The sequence below is a fragment of the Osmerus mordax genome, chromosome 19 (genome assembly GCF_038355195.1).
Source record: "Osmerus mordax isolate fOsmMor3 chromosome 19, fOsmMor3.pri, whole genome shotgun sequence".
In the NCBI taxonomy this organism is placed as follows: domain Eukaryota; kingdom Metazoa; phylum Chordata; class Actinopteri; order Osmeriformes; family Osmeridae; genus Osmerus; species Osmerus mordax.
The window spans coordinates 12,205,002-12,223,058 of NC_090068.1; the positions used below are offsets into that span (position 1 = coordinate 12,205,002).

The 18,057-nt window shown below is 44.3% G+C and overlaps 2 protein-coding genes across 2 annotated transcripts; both read right to left on the bottom strand.

Moving 5' to 3' along the window:
- Window positions 1–2,232: 2,232 nt before the first annotated feature.
- Window positions 2,233–7,084, bottom strand: LOC136962867 (protocadherin alpha-C2-like). The gene is made up of 2 exons (XM_067256763.1): window positions 4,661–7,084; window positions 2,233–2,363 (listed from the first exon to the last, which is right to left on the bottom strand). The coding sequence occupies exons 1-2, from the start codon at window positions 7,082–7,084 to the stop codon at window positions 2,340–2,342; spliced, it is 2,448 nt and encodes an 815-aa protein (XP_067112864.1). The 3' UTR covers window positions 2,233–2,339.
- Window positions 7,085–8,817: 1,733 nt separating this feature from the next.
- LOC136962868 (protocadherin alpha-C2-like) lies at window positions 8,818–12,772 on the bottom strand. Its single transcript, XM_067256765.1, has 4 exons — window positions 10,253–12,772; window positions 9,579–9,640; window positions 9,248–9,360; window positions 8,818–9,098 (listed from the first exon to the last, which is right to left on the bottom strand). The coding sequence occupies exons 1-4, from the start codon at window positions 12,770–12,772 to the stop codon at window positions 8,818–8,820; spliced, it is 2,976 nt and encodes a 991-aa protein (XP_067112866.1).
- Window positions 12,773–18,057: the final 5,285 nt, after the last annotated feature.

An 18,057-nucleotide genomic window follows, 5' to 3' on the forward strand; every position in this document is an offset into this window, starting at 1 on the left:
GGAATAAGCACTAAACACTAAAACAGACAAACACACATTACCAAGCAAGCAGCATGAACACTCCAAGGTGCCCTCCAACACACCACAGCGAATACAACTGATATCAAAATTGTACAGAATCGTATCAAAACACACAAAGTAAAAAGTAGTTATATCAAGCCTGGTTTCAACCCATCCCATTGTTTTTTTTTTAACGGTTCTTACAGCACATCTGTTCAAATAATACTAGTAATACTTTGACGCCGGGTCACATCACCAGACCCGATGATTGGCACCGGTTGTCAAAAGTCAGGGAAGTAAGTCAGTCCAGATGGCATCTCAGCCCTGGCAATAATCATGACTTGAAAATCTGGATTAAGCACCATTATCTCATTCTTTTCCAAGTCACATGCTTTGTGGTGATGCATATGGCACCGCTCAGAATACCACTGCTTTACCATTATCCTACAGTTAAGTATGTATATGGTTAAGTATTATATATTGCTCGCCTCACACTATGACCATGTGGCATGTCCTCCACGAATTTCATCGTGGGTGTGGCACAGACAGCTGTGTGTGTGTGTGTGTGTGTGTGTGTTTGTTTGTGTGTCAGAGCAGCTAAGGCTAACCTCATCAGACCACAGAGAGAGGTGAGGTCATGCAACATGTAGAGAGAGGGTTTCAAGGGAGATAGATCTAATAATAGTGAATCCATTGGCAGATACACAATGAACAGATTGAGCCTCTTTACTTATCCCTTTACATGTTGAAGGTCTTTAGAGAGAGGGTTTGAATTTTGGGTATGGTCTGTTTGGAATTAAAACACTGAGTGAATTGTGAGCACATGATTGATACAATCAAGAGCCGACCTGTCATTAAAAATATCTGGTTATATCTCTCTCTCTGTCTGTGCCTTCTCTTCTCTTCCATCCCTCTTTTGGTTCTCATTTCTGAAAGATAATGCCTGACGTTAAGTTATCTGAGCCCTGCTGAAATGGCTTAGGAGGTGTTGATGTCGACCATTTGGCTTCATATCCAGTAGTGGACTCAGTGCTGAATTAGATCTGAATGTCTGTACACTATCAAAGAAAGAACAAATCATGTATTGCACTACGAATATCATAAAACACAAAATGCACTTGAATAAGTCACAAAAAAGCTGCAATAAGAGTAGTTATATCAAATGGTTGAATAAAAAAAAAACTATCTCATAAAGTTCTATTCAATCATCATAATTCAACTTTTGAAACATGGCCAGAGTATTGAATTGCACCATGCCTGACATAAATATAATTTGTATATATTTTTTTCCAATAAACAGTCCTATTCTTTAAAGTGAAAATAGTCAAATCGTTCTACAGAATACAACTGTCTGGTCTTTTTTCACCAACAGTTTATTTGTTTTAGGTTTTTTTTGTATTTGAATTCCCGTTTTTACCTAGCTTTCACAGTGGCCTTCTGAGTGGATGGTCACGGTAGTGAGCCCCTGTTACCGGGCTGTGAGGGTTAGCTTGAGGGAGCTGGGATGGACTGGAGACAGGATATGGTGCAACGGGGCATCCTGATCATGGGAACAGGCCTGCTACATAGACGGTCCAGTGTCTGCTACAACCTGAAGACTCTGCTCAAGCAGGGAGACGCTACCTTCAGAAGGATGTTGTCTCTATTGCAGTTGATCTGTGCTTTATGCTTCACGGTGAATCGTTGCAAAGTTAAGAATTCTCAAATCTACGCCTTATGTTTATCATAGCTGCTGAACAGTTGTATGGAAAATGACAAATCTAAAATGCACGCTTTTTTTTCTGAGTGTTTTTAGTTTAAAAAAAGGCTATTTGGACTAGCAAATAAAAACATCTTAACACACTATACAACAAGCCTGTGATGACATGGCAAAGCATGACAGAAAACCCCAAGTAGAACACGTGGAACACTTTCATCTCCTGCATCGCATCCTTCCTGGAGGAACAGGAAATGGAATGTCCATACCTGCCGTTAGGTTCAAAGTCATCAGCAACATCCCCCAAAAACGACAGCGCTCCGATTCAGTCCCAGCATCCTCAGCGGAGACTCCTTCTTCTCCGTGACGATAAAGCTCAAGCACCTGGTAGCGTGGCCATGCAGATTCATGCTTGATTGATGGAGTTGAAGGTAGTTTACATCAGAAGAGGTCACTGGTGTGAGGTTGGTGTTTGGGAAGAAGGGTCCAAGAGATGCCCGCAGAGGGAGCTCACTGTTGGATCTTATTGATAGAGAGCTGGGGGGTGGGGTTAGGGGGTGGGAGGAAGGGGGGTGTGGTTGTGTCTTTGAACGTCTTTGATGTCCTGTGGAAGTTGTAGAAAGTTCTCAACCCGTCCGGGAAGTCATGGCAGGTCACTGCTGGACTCCTGCCATTGGACAGAAACAAGAATAAAGCGTTAGCATCATTAATGTGGAAGGTGAACCTGACCGACAGCCACAATGCCACAACTCATGCAGTGACAGAGTTTCCTCAACCGGGGCCTGACTGGTTACTGTCACCATCAGTCAAACAGAGATGGATTTCAGCTGGTTTGCTTACTTTCTACAGTAAGTAAATCCCAAGCCTCGGTTTTATGAAAGGAGGTTTGCTTTGTGAATTCGATAGAACTTTCAGAACCTTTTAATGTTCTCCACAGTAAGACTGTAAGTAGGCCGAATCACAGAGCTTCAATCACCTGAATTGAGGCCAGATTAAAAAGCAAGCAATTGAAATTTGAATAAAACTAAACAAGTGACAAGACCAGGGTAACAAAAAAAAGAGGAGACAGGAGACATGCACATCGCAGTGTGTAGTTGGTAGGTTTGTGTGTGTGTGTGTGTGTACATGCATGTATGTACCCAAGTACTGATCCCCATAGTATGTCTATCGTCAATTATTTCTCCATCTGCTCTCCCTAACCAATGATGAGTCTAATGTGTGCTTCTGACAGTGAGAGCTGCTGTTTTAAAGCAGGTGATCAAACCGAGGGCCAGTCAGGACACGCTATAATCCTCTTTTTCATCTGTGTCAGGCCTTTGCCCTGTTCTTCTACCCAGGCAAACCCTGTGTCACAATTACTGTTCTGACCTGGCAGACTCTACGGGCCTAATCTCAACTGTCTGAGAGAGATTGGTTCCTCTGTGGAAAGATTTGCCAATCTAATATTCATAGCTCACAGGAGTGCTGTGGTGAAGGTCAGAGAGAGAGCAGTGTGCGTCAGGGGAGGAGACTGAGAGATTGAGAGAGAAGAGAGCTCGGGAATTATGCTTTTTTTTTCTCTCTGCATCTCCTTCCATTGCATAAGGGCTCCTTGCAAAGAGTCTTTCTTAGAAAAGGGTTAGAACTAAGTAATCACAGGCAAAGGTCTCGTTTCTTTTTGGTTTTGAATTTCCAACAATCCAATTTTTTGAATAGGACTAATGGAACTGGACCAAAAACAGGAGAAACGCGAATTTCTTTTACACAAATCACACCGGTCCTATAACATGTATTCAGCAACCAGCATACCTCCAGTTGTAGAATGGACTTCCTTTCATTTTGAGTACTTAAGAATAAAGAAAAGACAGTTTCAATGGTCATTTCACGCCCACCAACCCACACGCACACAGATACAAACACACACACATACACCCACCTTTGAAATGATATTTAAAAACCAAATTAAAAGTAAATTGATGTTAATTATTCATTTTACTTTTTTTAAATAACCCCTATCCCAAAAACTTAACATAAACATTGACATAAGGTACATCAGAAACATAAATCCTTATTTGGAAACAGCATCCTGAAAGAAAAAAGACCAAAAAATATCATGCCCAAAAAAAGACCTTGTGGTAGAAAAGTCAAGTAGTAGAATTAGTCAGGGTTGCTGTCCTCGGATCACCTTGGATGTTGAAGATAACTTAGCTAGTGAAGTAATATCCATAACAAATGAAAACATACTTTCTTAGAAAAAACACTTTGTCATCAATATTGCATGTTCTGCATGCACACTGTGAGAGTCTAAGTGGCATCCAACCGGCTGTGAATTCACTTGATTATTTAATACAGCCAGGCAAGGCGAGTCCCTACACTGTGAATGACTCCAAGGCAAACGAAACTCAAACAGTTTTTATGCTCTAGGAGTCTTCAATAACCACACAGTGATTTCCAGCCATAACACACAAAGTGACTAAGTTAACATCACAGTCTGACGTTTCTTTATGTTATAATGCCCATGGTTTTGCCTATGGTTTTACCCAGTAGTTGACCTGTCTGACATGACCGGCAGAATTTAATTTTTCCATAAGGAAATGGAAGGTCAGTGATCTCGAGGGATGGCAGACATTGTAAAGTGTGTCACACTGTCACATCGCCAGTTTATATATTAGGGGAAAATGAAGATCATACACCATTTACAGCGTACTGCCACATTCCTCAAGATCCCGTATTTGTATTGCTTAGTAAACGAATGGTCAAGCCATGTTGCCATCTAATCCGACTGAGTGAAGTGAGGACTGAGGAATGTGTTGTCCTGTAGAACTTATTTAAACAAGGTATAGCTTCCTTCATCTCTTGTAACACCAGACCACCCCAGCATTTGTCAAATCAATCCAGCAGCATCACAGGTACAAGCAGAAATAAGTCACGGCAAAAGTTTGGAAATAAAAGACAAAACTGTCTGTCTGAGTGGTGTCAGCCTACCTGTAGTGTGGATGCCCTGGAGTCGCTGGTCTCCGTGGGGCCTATGCTCCTGGGTATACTGGAGACAAAGTACCCGGCTCCCTTGGGCACAATGGGCTGCCTCACCACCACCTTCCCTTTCCGGGTCTCAGCCAAGAACAGGCTGTACCAGTAGGCGTCGCTGGAGATCAGAGTGGAGTCTGCTATGGTGGAGCTTCTCTGGCTGACGTAGCTGTTCCTGCTGACGTAGCTGTTCCTGTTGGGTGGTGGGATCTTCATGGGCTTGGGTTTGGGCTTCTGGCACTTGATCACGATGATCACCAGGATGGTGATGAGCAGCAGGAAGGAGACGGAGCCCAGGCCGATGACCAGGTACAGGTTGAGGTCGGAGAACATATCGTACTCGAAGGGTTCCTCGGTCGTCTCGGAGAACGACGTCACCATGTGCTCTACCGTCGTGATCTTGATGGTCACCGTGGCGGAGAGGGACGGCTCTCCGTTGTCCTTGGCGACGACGACCAGGCGCTGGTGGCGAGGGTCCCTGTAGCTGAACATCCGGGTGGTGCGGATCTCGCCGTTGTACTGGTCCAAGCTGAAAAGCGTTGGGTCGCTGATCTGCAGGAGCTGGTAGGTGACGCGCGCGTTCTGCTCCGAGTCCGAGTCGATGGCGATGACTTTGGCGACCAGGTGACCTTTGTCGGTGGACCTCGGGATCACCTCCTCGATGACGGAACCCTGGGCGCGCCACGGCGCCACGATGGCGGGCGTGTTGTCGTTTTGGTCCAGGATGACGATGTGGACCGTGACGTTGCTGCTGAGAGCAGGAACGCCCGAGTCCCGGGCCTCGATGTGAAACAGGAACTCCCTCTCTCTCTCAAAGTCGAAGGTCTTCAGAGCGTAAAGGTTGCCGTTCTCCGGGTTGATGGAGAACAGCATCGATATGGAGGTGTTTAGGATCTCTTTCTCCATGATGAAATAGACCAGATACTGGTTCTCGTGGAGGTCTGGGTCAAAGGCGGTGAGGGTGGTCAACAGCGCACCAGGGACGTTGTTCTCCATGACGTGGATGGTGTAGAGAGACTGTGGAAACACTGGTACGTTGTCGTTGACGTCAAGAATCTCCAAGGTGATGGTTTCATTATCAGAAAGAGGAGGCGTGCCCCTGTCTGTGACTTTAAAAGTGATGTCATATCGGGGGATCATTTCTCTGTCCAGGGGCTTTGAAACGAGGAGTGCAAAGAACTCATCTGAGGATTTGTTGAGAACAAAGGGTAGATGTGCTTGTTGATTAAAAGTAAGCTCAACTTCTCCGTTTCTCCCGGAGTCTCTGTCGCGGGTGCTGATAACGGCAATTATCGTTCCTACGGTGACATCTTCTTTGACTGTACTTTTGAAAGATTTGACGGTTATCTCGGGATGGTTGTCATTCATGTCGGTAACAGATACCATCACTCTGCATTCTCCTGATAATGCATTTGGGCCTTTGTCTTTGGCCTGTATGTGCATTTCAAAACTTTGACTTTCCTCAAAATCAATCACGCCCTTCACCTTGATCTCTCCAGTGTTCGGATTGAGAGAGAACATTTCTTGCGTTTTCTCTGATGTGTACAATGTGTAGGAATACGTTATCTCTGCGTTTGTGCCTTCGTCAAAGTCTGTTGCGTTCAACTTAATGACTACTGTTCCAATGGGGGAGTTCTCTTTTATATTAACTGCGTATACCTCCTGATTAAAGAAGGGGGCGTTGTCATTGATATCCAGAACCCTAATAATTATGCTGGCTGTGCCCGAGCGCGCAGGGACTCCTCCATCTACAGCGGTTAATATCAGATTGTGAATTCCCTGTTCTTCTCGGTCTAAATGGCTATTGAGAACTAAATCTACGTATTTAGAGCCACCGCTTCCTGTCTGTATATCAATTGTAAAAGATTTGCTTTCGCTTAGATAATACGTCTTGATAGAATTTGCACCAACATCTGCATCCACTGCATTTGTCAACGAGAACCTCTCTCCGGGAGCAGTGGATTCTGATATGTCCAATTGCATGGTCTCCCTTCGAAAAATCGGCGCGTTGTCATTTATGTCCATAATTTCCAGTTCAACATTAAAAATGCGAATAGGGTTTTCAAATATGACATCCATTTTCAAAAAGCAAGATGTTGTCTTGCTCGTACATATGTTTTCTCTGTCTATCCTCTCTATAATGTACAGATCGCCGGTTTCTTTGTTGATATCAAGGTATTTTTTACTGTGGATGATATCAAGCTTTGCCTTGCGTCTTACCAGACTGCGAACATCAAGTCCCAAATCTGTAGCCAAGTTCGCCACAACGGAACCCTCTTGCATTTCCTCTGGAATGGAGTACCGAGTGACGGACAAAGCAGCCCCCCACATCCCACAGAACACAAAGAGAGCCGCGACCCACCCTGACCGTTTGAACGACATAATTCGCGCCATGATAGAAAGATTATAGTGCAAAATAAATTTGAATCGTTTCTATTTACTTAAAAATGGTTGTCTTCACATCTGTAGACTGGTGTCGATATGCTGTTCGATCGCAGCCATTCTCTTCCGCCTTGCGAAATTCATGTCGAGCCTCCACGCGGCACAGCTGAGGTAGCGTAGCCTAGGCGTTGTGTCCTAAATCTTGATGACGTCTTCTGTAGTCGTCACTTGCGATGGAATACACTTGCTGTACCATTCAAAATAGTTTAACATCGCCATCTGGGCACTCATACTGGCCCGTGACATTTTCACACAATCAAAGACCCACACTGATCAAATTAATTAATCTATAAATAATACGTTTATCTATAAACTATAGTCCTGTCTCTTGTCAAATTCAAATTTAAAGTTGACTATAATTCACTTATTTTATGAACCACTGTTATGTTCAGAGTGTTTTAAAGTAGGGTCGGTAAAGCCAACACAAAATCAAAGCAACAATATCAGCACCACAGAGTGTAGACAGCTCCTCATAGTGCCGTTTGCAAGGTCGTGTTTCAGTCAACTGTAAATTGCCTAGGCTTACTGAAATTATTGAAAAGTGATTTCAATACCCTACCCACAAATTTTGTTTTGGAAAACAACAAAAAATATATTAAGCTCAAAAAGTCAGGAAAAAATTGCCTACCTGCTAAGGCTTGTGATAAGTAAAAAAAATCTGAAATATAATTGTTGCACATCTAGATTTACATCTACATTTAGAACAAAAAGATTGAAGTGAAAAAGAATCCGAGCCTTGTCAAAAACTATAACTGATTTAACATTAACCTGTTGTTACACTGTTATGTTATTACACTGTGGTAATACTGTTAAGACACGTGTATTAAAACATTAAAAAAGCAAGTAGTAACGACTAGTTTTTACATGTATGTCAGAGCCCATATTTCTTCAGCCTACTTTAACTTGAGTGAAAAATTGTAGTCAGATCTTCAACTTTGACCAGTCTTTTTAAACATGACTATCTGTACTTCTACTTGTGTGATCCTTCACTCAAGGATCCTTCACTCAAGTACAAGTACAGATATTTTTGTGTGTATTTTTGAAATCTCCTATTATTATTGGCAGCATAACCAGAATTATGAAATGAAAATATATAATTGATGCAAAATGATCTCAAACACGGCTGTATGGATGAGGTTAAATCAGTAGGCTATGTTTTAGCTTTCTCTTCGGGAAATCAGGTATTTTGAAATAGACTGATAATAACTATTTTGGGTTAATAATCACACCTTCCTCTTATGTTCCTGGTGAATCAGACCAATTAAATTTTCTCTCTGAAATGTTGTAAGTCTGATTGTCATAAGGTTTCATGACTTCGTCCAAACAAGAAATCTAAAAACAGAAAATAAAATTTCTATTTTAAAAAAGAATTATGAGTTCTGGTTAATGAGGCCTACAGGCCATAATTGGCGACAAAAAATCAAACCTTGTAAGAATTTAAGTTGATGAAAAACATCTAACACAACACCAGGTGATAAAAAAAGCATGAATTATAGATTTATAATCAGCTTTAATGGTACGATCATTTTGGACCGGGAACACAGAATGAATAAACATGAAACAAACACAACAGGAAGGTTGAATGAAGACATAAATAAATCGCCACTGACAGTCGAAGGAGTTCTCAAACGGTAGAATGGTTCAGTGTTCAGTCTCTAAAGGTTCAGTGTCCCTCATTTGAAGAAGTGGTTGTTGATCAGGGCATGCTCTCTCTCCAGACCCTGCTCGTAATGAGAGACCAGCCTCCTCTTCTTCCCAAAGGTGGAGAATGAGTTGTAGACGTCCAGCTCCCCTCTCAGGGCTGGCTTTAGCGTGCAGTATCCAGACGGCGTGCCGGGTATGTAAACGTTGTGCTGATAGTCCAGTGGAGGCTGGGCTGAGGGGGGCTGCGTGTACCTCGGGGTCCAGGAATGGGTTGGGACCCCCCCGACTCCTTGCTGGGGCATCTTGTAGTCTGTTACCATAGCAAATCACGTCATTAGATGATTTTCTGCGATGATTACAAGACTGTTTATTAATTTAGGGGGCTGTGGCTTTCAGTGGTTTGTCTATTAGTGGCAGGAAAACGAAAAAAGTGGAGGTGGTCCGTGGTGTGGTACGTACCCCGGGCGTGGCTTCCCCAAGTCCAGTACTGAGGGGGTGCAGGGCAGGAGAAGCCATCTGGATCCTGCCTGGGCCTCAGTGGAAGGGTCCGCTCCATGTTCACAGAGCTGAAGCTTTGGAGAGGAAATGGAAAAAAGTCGCACATTTACAAAATGTACACCAAGGGGGCCTCGTATTTGTGCACGTGGGGACGACGACGACTGGAAGTGTGTGTGTGTGTGTGTGTGTGTGTGTGTGTGTGTGTGTGTGTGTGTGTGTGTGTGTGTGTGTGTGTGTGTGTGTGTGTGTGTGTGTGTGTGTGTGTGTGTGTGTGTGTGGTGGTGGGGTTCACCTCTTGTGTGCTGAATTCCGTTGATTTTTTGTCAATGTCCAGTCCTTGTTTGCTTGCTTGAGCTGGAAAAATAGCATACAGGCAAAACTATGAGACATAGAATAACATAGCAGATATGTGATTAAGGGACAGCTCATCCACAGTAGCCTAATCATTCACTAAATGCACTGTGATTGTTGTGTTGCCCCCATGTGGTGTGATGTAACGTACAATTTTAAACGCCACATAAAGAATGCATCCCTTTAAGTATGTAAGTATGTAGACAGTTAAATAATTTAGCCCATATTATTTAGGCTACATCGTTTAGCATTTAGGCGCGCGAACAGAATACAGCACAGGCTGCACCTATTTGGATGAGGTAAAAAAAAACAAAGAAACAAATAACATAATACGAGACGATACCGTTCATCGACCTGTTATATTTGTATTTCAACGATTATTTCAAATTGTTATTTTATTTTATTTCATATTGGCACTAGTTTTAGTTATATATAGGACGTCCTGTATGCAAAACGATCGTGCGTAATGGGGCGTGAAAGGCATTCATTTTATTCCGAACACTAAACACAAGTTTGATAGTTATTCTCATGTATTATAATGACATTATCATTTTAAATACATATCAAAAAATAATAACATATTTGAAAACGTTGGTCCCTTGATGTAACATTTACCTCGTTTGGACTTGTAGCTCCGTTGTTGACGAGCTGCCTGCTGTCGTGTAAGTTCCATGCAGAGACGAGGTACTCGCTGGTCTTGGTGTTGTTCTGCGGCGCTTCAGTTATCGGGCTGCATGGCTTCAGGAACATGAAATCACTTTTGGAGGATTCCGGGGTCAGACACATCTTGTAGCAGTATGCCTGGGACAGCGGGCCGCTGCTACCGGGCTCCACGCACTTCGTGCTTCCTTTGGTGCCTGTGGATATCTGCACGTTAAGATTGGACTTCTTGTACACGTCCGTGGCGGACTCTTCTGACGGAAACCCGCAGCAAGTGCTGACAGACGAACTGTAACCTCGAATGGAATGTCTGTCCCTGTAACCCTTTATCGTTGCCAGGACAATAATAGCCACCAGAAACGTGAACGAGATGGCGCCCAGGGATACTATTAAGTACAAAGTAAGGTTAGAGCGGTACTGGGGGCTCAACGCGAGGTCGCCGAAATCAGGCTGCAATTCTGGCACGCTGTCAACAACTGACAGGATGATGGAAACTGTGGCCGACAGCGGCGGATGACCGTTGTCCTTGACCAGGATGTCCAGCCTTTGCCTTATGGGGTCTTTATCAACCAAACGGCGAATCGTCCTGATTTCACCCGTGTACAGGGCAACGCTGAACAAACTGGGGTCTGTAGCCTGCAGCACCTGATAGAAAAGACGCGAGTTTTGACCTGCGTCTGAGTCCGTCGCAGTGATTTTCGTCACAAGGTAACCAGCATCCACTGTTCTGGGCACCACTGCAGTTGCCGCCGTGCCGTTTACTGGTACAGGTGATACGATGACAGGAACATTGTCATTTTGGTCCAGAATAAACACGTTTACAGTAACGTTGCTGCTCAGTGGAGGGAAGCCGGCATCTTGCGCTTTGACCAAAATCTGAAAGTTTCTTAGCTGCTCGTGGTCGAATGAACGCAGCGCGTAAATGTTGCCGTTGTCAGAGTTTATGGACACGTAGGTGGACACGGGCATCCCCTGTATGTCGCCCTCCAGGATAGAGTAGGAGAGATATGAGTTTTGGTCCGAATCTGGATCAATGGCCGTTATGGAGCAAATCGAGGCTCCTGGTGCGTTATTCTCCGTCAAATACACTGTGTAGGAAGGCTGCTTGAATCGGGGCGCGTTGTCATTCATGTCTGACACTTCGACGAGTATTGTTTTCCTTGTAAATAGAGGAGGCGCACCCATGTCTCTCGCGGTGAGTGTGATATTATACTCGGGCACTCTCTCTCTGTCAAGAAAGTCACTAGTGACTAATGTGTAGTAGTTCTTAAAAGAGGAATGGAGCTGGAAAGGGACGTGATGCGGAATTTCACAGTCAACATTCCCATTTTCACCGGAGTCCTTGTCCATTACGCTGATAACGGCTATGACCGTTCCTGGAGGCGCGTCCTCTTGGACAGGTGTAGAGACGGACGTTAAAATCACCTCGGGAAGGTTGTCATTCACGTCTAAGATATTAACCAGCACTTTACAGTGAACAGCCACGGCCGATGGACCCTTATCTTTAGCTTGAACATATATCTCGTGCATTCGAGCCTTCTCATAATCAATTAGTCCTTTGACTTTGATCTCTCCGGTTCCCGAGTCAACGCTGAAAAGCTCGCGCACCTTCATGGGAGCATGCCCACTGAATGAGTACGTGATATCAGCGTTTGGACCCTCATCAAGATCTGAGGCATTTAGCTTAATCACCACTGTGCCTTTAGGTGCATTTTCCACAAGCCTCACTCTGTAAAACGACTGGTCGAACACCGGCGCGTTGTCATTTGCATCCAACACTGTTATGTTGATCTGTGCAGTTCCAGAGCGCTCGGGCGAGCCTCCGTCCACAGCAGTCAGAACCATCTGGTGTGTTTTCTGCTGCTCTCTGTCCAGCGAGTTCTCCAGAACTAATTCCGCAAATTTGCTGCCATCACTTCGCGTCTGAATGTCCAAAACAAAATGTTCGTTCACACTTAACAAATATGAGCGCAGGGAATTGCTGCCGACATCCAGGTCCTGCGCGCTCTCCAAAGGAAAGCGTGATCCGGTAACCGCGGACTCGGATATGTCCAAATTAAACTCGCCCCACGGAAAACTGGGAGAATTGTCATTCACGTCTAAAATCTCTACCTCTACTCTGTAGAGTTCTAAAGGGTTTTCTATGACCACTTGCAGATGAAAGGAGCACGAAATGCTTTGCTCACAGAGTTCCTCGCGATCTATTCTTTCATTAACAAACAAAACTCCGTTTTCTAAATTCACCTCCAGGTACTGTTTTTTTGCACCTGACACAATTCGAAACCTGCGAGCAGAAAGTCTCTCGACATCTAAGCCCAGGTCTTCCGCAATATTTCCAACAAAAGCCCCGTGCTCCAGATCCTCGGGGATTGAGTAGCGAATTTGTCCCCAAACTAAATCCAGGACGCACGCTAGTGCCAGACAGGTCACCTGCCATTTTCGCGACAGTCGTCTCTTCGCACCTCGTAGGTCCATTTGCACAAAGCCAAATCCGGATTAATTAAACAAATGCTGGAACAGTGCCATAAAATAACGTTTCTAGAAACCTGTCAAGAAGTCTATACATTTAAAGTAAATGTAACACAAACATTAAACTGAATCTAATCTGACGGACGGACTGCATCCAAAACTTGAAGCTGACGCAGTGGTCAGTCTCGTGCCATCCGAGTGAATGTCTACGAACATTGTGAGTGAAGAGGAGAGGAGCGAGGGAGGGTTTGGAGGCGGCTCGCACTGATTAGCTTTGTTGTGCTCTGTCTGTGTGAGCGCGCGTGTGTGCGTGTTTATTGGCTCAATCCCAGCATCCCAAAACAAAAATCGACATCTGTTCTTAAACCCATTTCAATTGCAACACAGTAATTTTTAGCAAAAATCAAACTCATCACAAGCGCCAAACGTTTACAAATAGGAGACTAAAACCACACATTAACAAAACTATCCTCCAACGAGGAAAATAAAATGCATTATTTTTTTGTTGTTGACAGGAACAGGCTCCTTTCAGCACAGCTTTCTCCTGTTTCATTAATCCAGCTTTCTTTTACAACATGTCTGAGGAAAAAAAGGTTTCTTTAAACACATTTTAAGACGGATTCGTTATAGGAAGAGGCCGGGGTTTCGACATTCCGTCTCCTCGCCGGGGATAGGTCATTCTTTCATCCCTCCATCACACTGCACCGCTGTCAAATTCAGTCCAATCCCCTTGTTTTAAATAAGATCAAAACACAATCTGTCTATAGGAATGAAATCGCGGCAGATGGCGAGGTTCTCCTTGGGCTCGTGCTCTTTTTAATTAATGGAGTGGGGATTAGAGGGCATTTATCCAGGATCGTTATAGCGAACAGAAGAATTAAGATATTTTGTGAGAAATAATCCCGTGGCTATCCGTGGGATGCACGTGCTGGTAGTTACATTGACCTGCTTAAAAACCGCCTTAAGTGCATTCTCAACGTTATTTAACCCAAAGTGGAAACATAACTAGACTGCTAAGTGGCCGGTCATTTCAGAACAAACACATTAACGGATAAAAAATACAAAGAGATTACAACACACACACATTCACTATAGGCCTATATAAATGCCCCACATAATCCATTCGAACGTGGTTTTATTTACAGACCAAAGTAAAGCTGTGAAACGACAGATGTGCATACGGCACAGTAGATTATATAGGGCAGTTATCAGATTTAACCTGGTTCCAGATATAGCTTCATAGCCTACGCGTGCCACATTGGCTTATGCAGAGGCAATTTCAGGTATCCTATTAAATCAGCTAACCGTTACGAAATGTGAAAGTTACACGCCACCATGGTTATGAGAAGAGAAAGCCAAGAAATGATTAAAACCAACTTTTATCAGTGTTTCACAGTGCCAGTAGAGGGAGGCAAACTCTCAATATTAGCCTGAATTACCTGAGTCAACTATGGTCTCTATTTGTCTCTATCCATTTGTCCAAAATGCCTGTTCACCAACCACTCCTCCCATTCCATTTTACATTTACATTTTAGTCATTTAGCAGACGCTCTTATCCAGAGCGACTTACAGTAAGTACAGGGACATTCCCCCGAGGCAAGTAGGGTGAAGTGCCCAAGGACACAACGTCATTTGGCACAGCCAGGAATCGAACCGGTAACCTTCAGATTACGAGTCCGACTCCCTAACCGCTCAGCCACCTGACTTCCAGAGATGGTGCTGGGTGCCACAGACACAGAATGCCAGGAATGTGTTCAATGCTATCTCCCTGCAACTCTCTCCTCTCTCTATTTCCATCTCTCCTCCTCTCTGTCTCTCTCTTTCCATCTCTCTCCCACTCTTTCTCCCTCTCTATCTCTCCCTCCCAGCACAGCATACACAAACATGTATGAGGTCAGGCAGAGTTGTGTGCATGTCTGGAACATCCATCAATCTGGATGAGGGCAGATTCAACCAGTCTATGCAATGGAGAAACAACGGCAGGGGGATAAAATACTAATCAAACACACTCAGTGTGGGCCACAGGAAGGATAGAGAGAGCGAGAGAGATGGAGAGAGCGAGAGAGAGTAAAAGAGAGTGAGCTACAGGAAGAGAGAGATAGAGGGGTGGGTGGGTGAGAAACAGAAAGTGAGACACAGAGAGAGCGGAAGAGAGAGGTAGAGAGCGAGCAAGAGAAACAGATAGAGAGGGGGAGAGAATGAGAGAGAGAGATAGAAAGGGGATCTAAGGAGAACTACCGTGGCAGCTACAGCACCTGTTAATCAGCTGTGTAAACATCATGATTCCCTCGGAAAAGCAACACAGACCCGAGTAGGAAAATGCCGCAGTCAAGAGTCCTGGCTTGCACCTGGACGCAGAACATATGTTAAAAAACGTGGTTTCAAAACACCTACAGAAACCACAGACTTGAAGATACAACCAACATATGAATACGACATGGAAGAATAAGGACAAAGCTCTTAAGAGGTGAATGAATGAATCAAATCACTCATCTGAACTTTTATCCAGTGATATACGGGAACTGAGGGGGGGCTAGAGATTCTTTTGAATATGCAACCTCTTGGTCTGCAGTCAAATGTTCTGCGACTGAGGTATACCAACCTGTCTCCAAGATGTGGGAGTCAGTTGGCTGAGCGGTGAGGGAGTCGGGCTAGTAATCCAAAGGTTGCCAGTTCGATTCCCGGTCACGCCAACTGACGTTGTGTCCTTGGGCAAGGCACTTCACCCTACTTGCCTCGGGGGAATGTCCCTGTACTTACTGTAAGTCGCTCTGGATAAGAGCGTCTGCTAAATGACTAAATGTAAATGTAATGTAAATGTAAGATGTGAATCTTAACAAGACTCAGTGTGAAGTTCCACCATGAGCCACATGGAGGCAGCACTGTCGACATCACATCTAACAGCTGCATGTTGTCATTTGCGTAACATATCAGTTGAGTTTGCTCTGCTGCCCCACATGCAGGTGTAGCTTGATAACACCAGAGATACAGACAATATCTGTGAATAAGAGGATAACAAGAGCTTGAGTCAAGCTAGCAGAGCCAAGGACAAACACCAGCCTGCCACCTGGAGCAGCACAAACGAACACATCACACAACTCTTTCTTTCTCTGCCTTTGGCTAAGTGTGGCAGAGGATCAAAAGGTGACCTTGGTGTGTGTGTGAACAGGTGTGTGTGTGTGTGTGTGTGCGCGTGTGTGAGAAACAGAAATGAGTACAATAATAAGTACATTCACACTGAAACCCCATTGTTTTTTTTCAGTCCACGAGACACAGATAATGGGGCATTATTCTGCTAAAAGTTCAAACTATATTAATACGTGAGTGTTATTTATTCATAACACTGCAACTATTTGATTCTTCATCCACAATCTTTATTAATGTAATTAATGTTGTGATTGTGGCGATCGATCTGGTACTCTCATTTCAATGCACTTCTCAGTCCATCGTGTATCCTTCTCGCCGTTCGTTTAGTTTACTTCTGCGATGACACTGGAGTGTTTGTCACACAACTGTGCGTCCCTCCAGCCTCTCTACCCCAGGTTCGGCACCATCACCCTGTCTGACAGGCTCAGGGAAACCATGTTCCACAACACAGACCTCCAACACAACCTCACACTTCAGGTCCCTGACAACCGCCAATCCTGGGAGACAACTTCCTGTAATGGACAGGTTTCCTCCAATCACGTTGCAGCTTTGGTATGAGTGACAGGAGGCTCAAGCAGAAGGCCACGGCTGTCTGATGTGTCCCATACAAATACTGTGTTTTAGTCTAAAGTTACTCCAATACAGTCTACGACAGCGATATTCAGGTCAAGTCTTTCCACTAAATATGGTTCTGTTGTTTTAAAAAATCTCTTCAAGCTCTTTGTGGTTTACTAACCTTCAAATAGTTAATTCAGAGGCACATGCACTGGCAGCCCATGTTCTCATGCAGTTCACCCAAACCAGTACGTTTTATATCTCTCACAGAAACAACATGTCATCTGTATGTAGTTAGGGGAAAGGTGGATTCTACCTTCAACACAACTTTAACCTTTAAACCAATTTAGTTTTTATTACAACTTAGGGACAATGTGTGCTGTACTACAAGTAGTCAGTGAACTTCTTCTAGCCTTCTCCTTTAACCTCATTATGTCTCTCCCTCTCTCTCCCTCTCTTTCTCCACCTCTCACTTACTCTATCCTTGTCTCTCTCACACACACAAACACACACACTGTCTCGCTCTCTATCCCTGTCTTTCTCTCACACACAGTCTATTGCTCACTCCCCCTCTCTCTCTTCCTTTCTCTTGCTCCCTCGCCCTATCCCTCTTTCTTTCTCTTGTTCTCTCTCCATCGCTCTCTTTCTCTTCCTTTCTCTTGCTCTCTCTCTCTCCCTGTCCCTCTCTCTCTCTTTCTCTCTCACTTGTTCAACACTCCCAGCAGATAATCTATTCCAGAGAAAAAGCAACGGTGGAAAGCGCATAACAAGTGCACATACTTCTCCTCGCGCCAAGAGTGAAATAATAAAGCGAGAGGAAAAATTGGAGTGGGAGACAGACAGAAAGGGTGGGAGCCTGGGAGAGAAATACATTGTTTATTCTAACTCAAAGTTAGACCTTTTGTTGTGGTGGGGACCTGTCTTACATTACGTCTGAACTGCTTTCAAAGTCAGGAAAGGCAAAGGATGAGCCAAGACAGACTGTTTGTCTGACTGTCTGAGCGTCAGAGAGAGAGAGAGGGAGAGAGAGAGAGAGAAGGATATATAGAGAGAGTTAGAGAAAGAGAGAGGGAGAGAGGGAAAGAGGGAGAGAGGGAAAGATGGAGAGAGAGAGAGAGGGATATATAGAGAGAGAGGGAGAGAAAGAGAGAGGGAGAGAGAGAGAGAGGGATATATATAGAGAGAGTTAGAGAAAGAGAGGGTGAGAGGGAAAGAGGGAGAGGGGGAAAGAGGGAGAGAGAGAGGGATATATAGAGAGAGAGGGAGAGAAAGAGAGAGGGGGGAAGGAGGGCAAGTGAGAGAGGGAGAGAGAAGGGGAGGGAGAGAGCAACTCTTAGGATATGTTTTGTGTGACAAGATGTAAGTCATGATAAAAGACCTTCACGACAAGTTCTACTGTATTTACACCATGACAGCCTCTGCAGAATAGATTTACAATAGACACAGTAGTGCTTACACACTGACTACAACCTTGAACCACACTGCAAATGGGGGACTTCACAGCTTAACTCTGTTTTTCCTCACATCTTAACCCAGAGTGGAGAGAGGCATCCTGTGTTCACTGGAGCAGGAGGTTATCCAATCACAGC

Bases quoted from the DNA above. Each gene is read 5' to 3' on its own strand.
- LOC136962868 (XM_067256765.1), bottom strand. From the start codon at position 12,772: ATGGACCTACGAGGTGCGAAGAGACGACTGTCGCGAAAATGGCAGGTG. The intron at 9,641-10,252 runs GTAAATGTTACA...CTATTTTTCCAG, and splicing joins GAGCTACAAGTCCAAACGAG to CTCAAGCAAGCAAACAAGGA. The intron at 9,099-9,247 runs GTACGTACCACA...CTATGGTAACAG, and splicing joins TTGGGGAAGCCACGCCCGGG to ACTACAAGATGCCCCAGCAA.
- LOC136962867 (XM_067256763.1), bottom strand. From the start codon at position 7,084: ATGTCGTTCAAACGGTCAGGGTGGGTCGCGGCTCTCTTTGTGTTCTGT. The intron at 2,364-4,660 runs GTAGGCTGACAC...GTCCAATGGCAG, and splicing joins CCAGGGCATCCACACTACAG to GAGTCCAGCAGTGACCTGCC.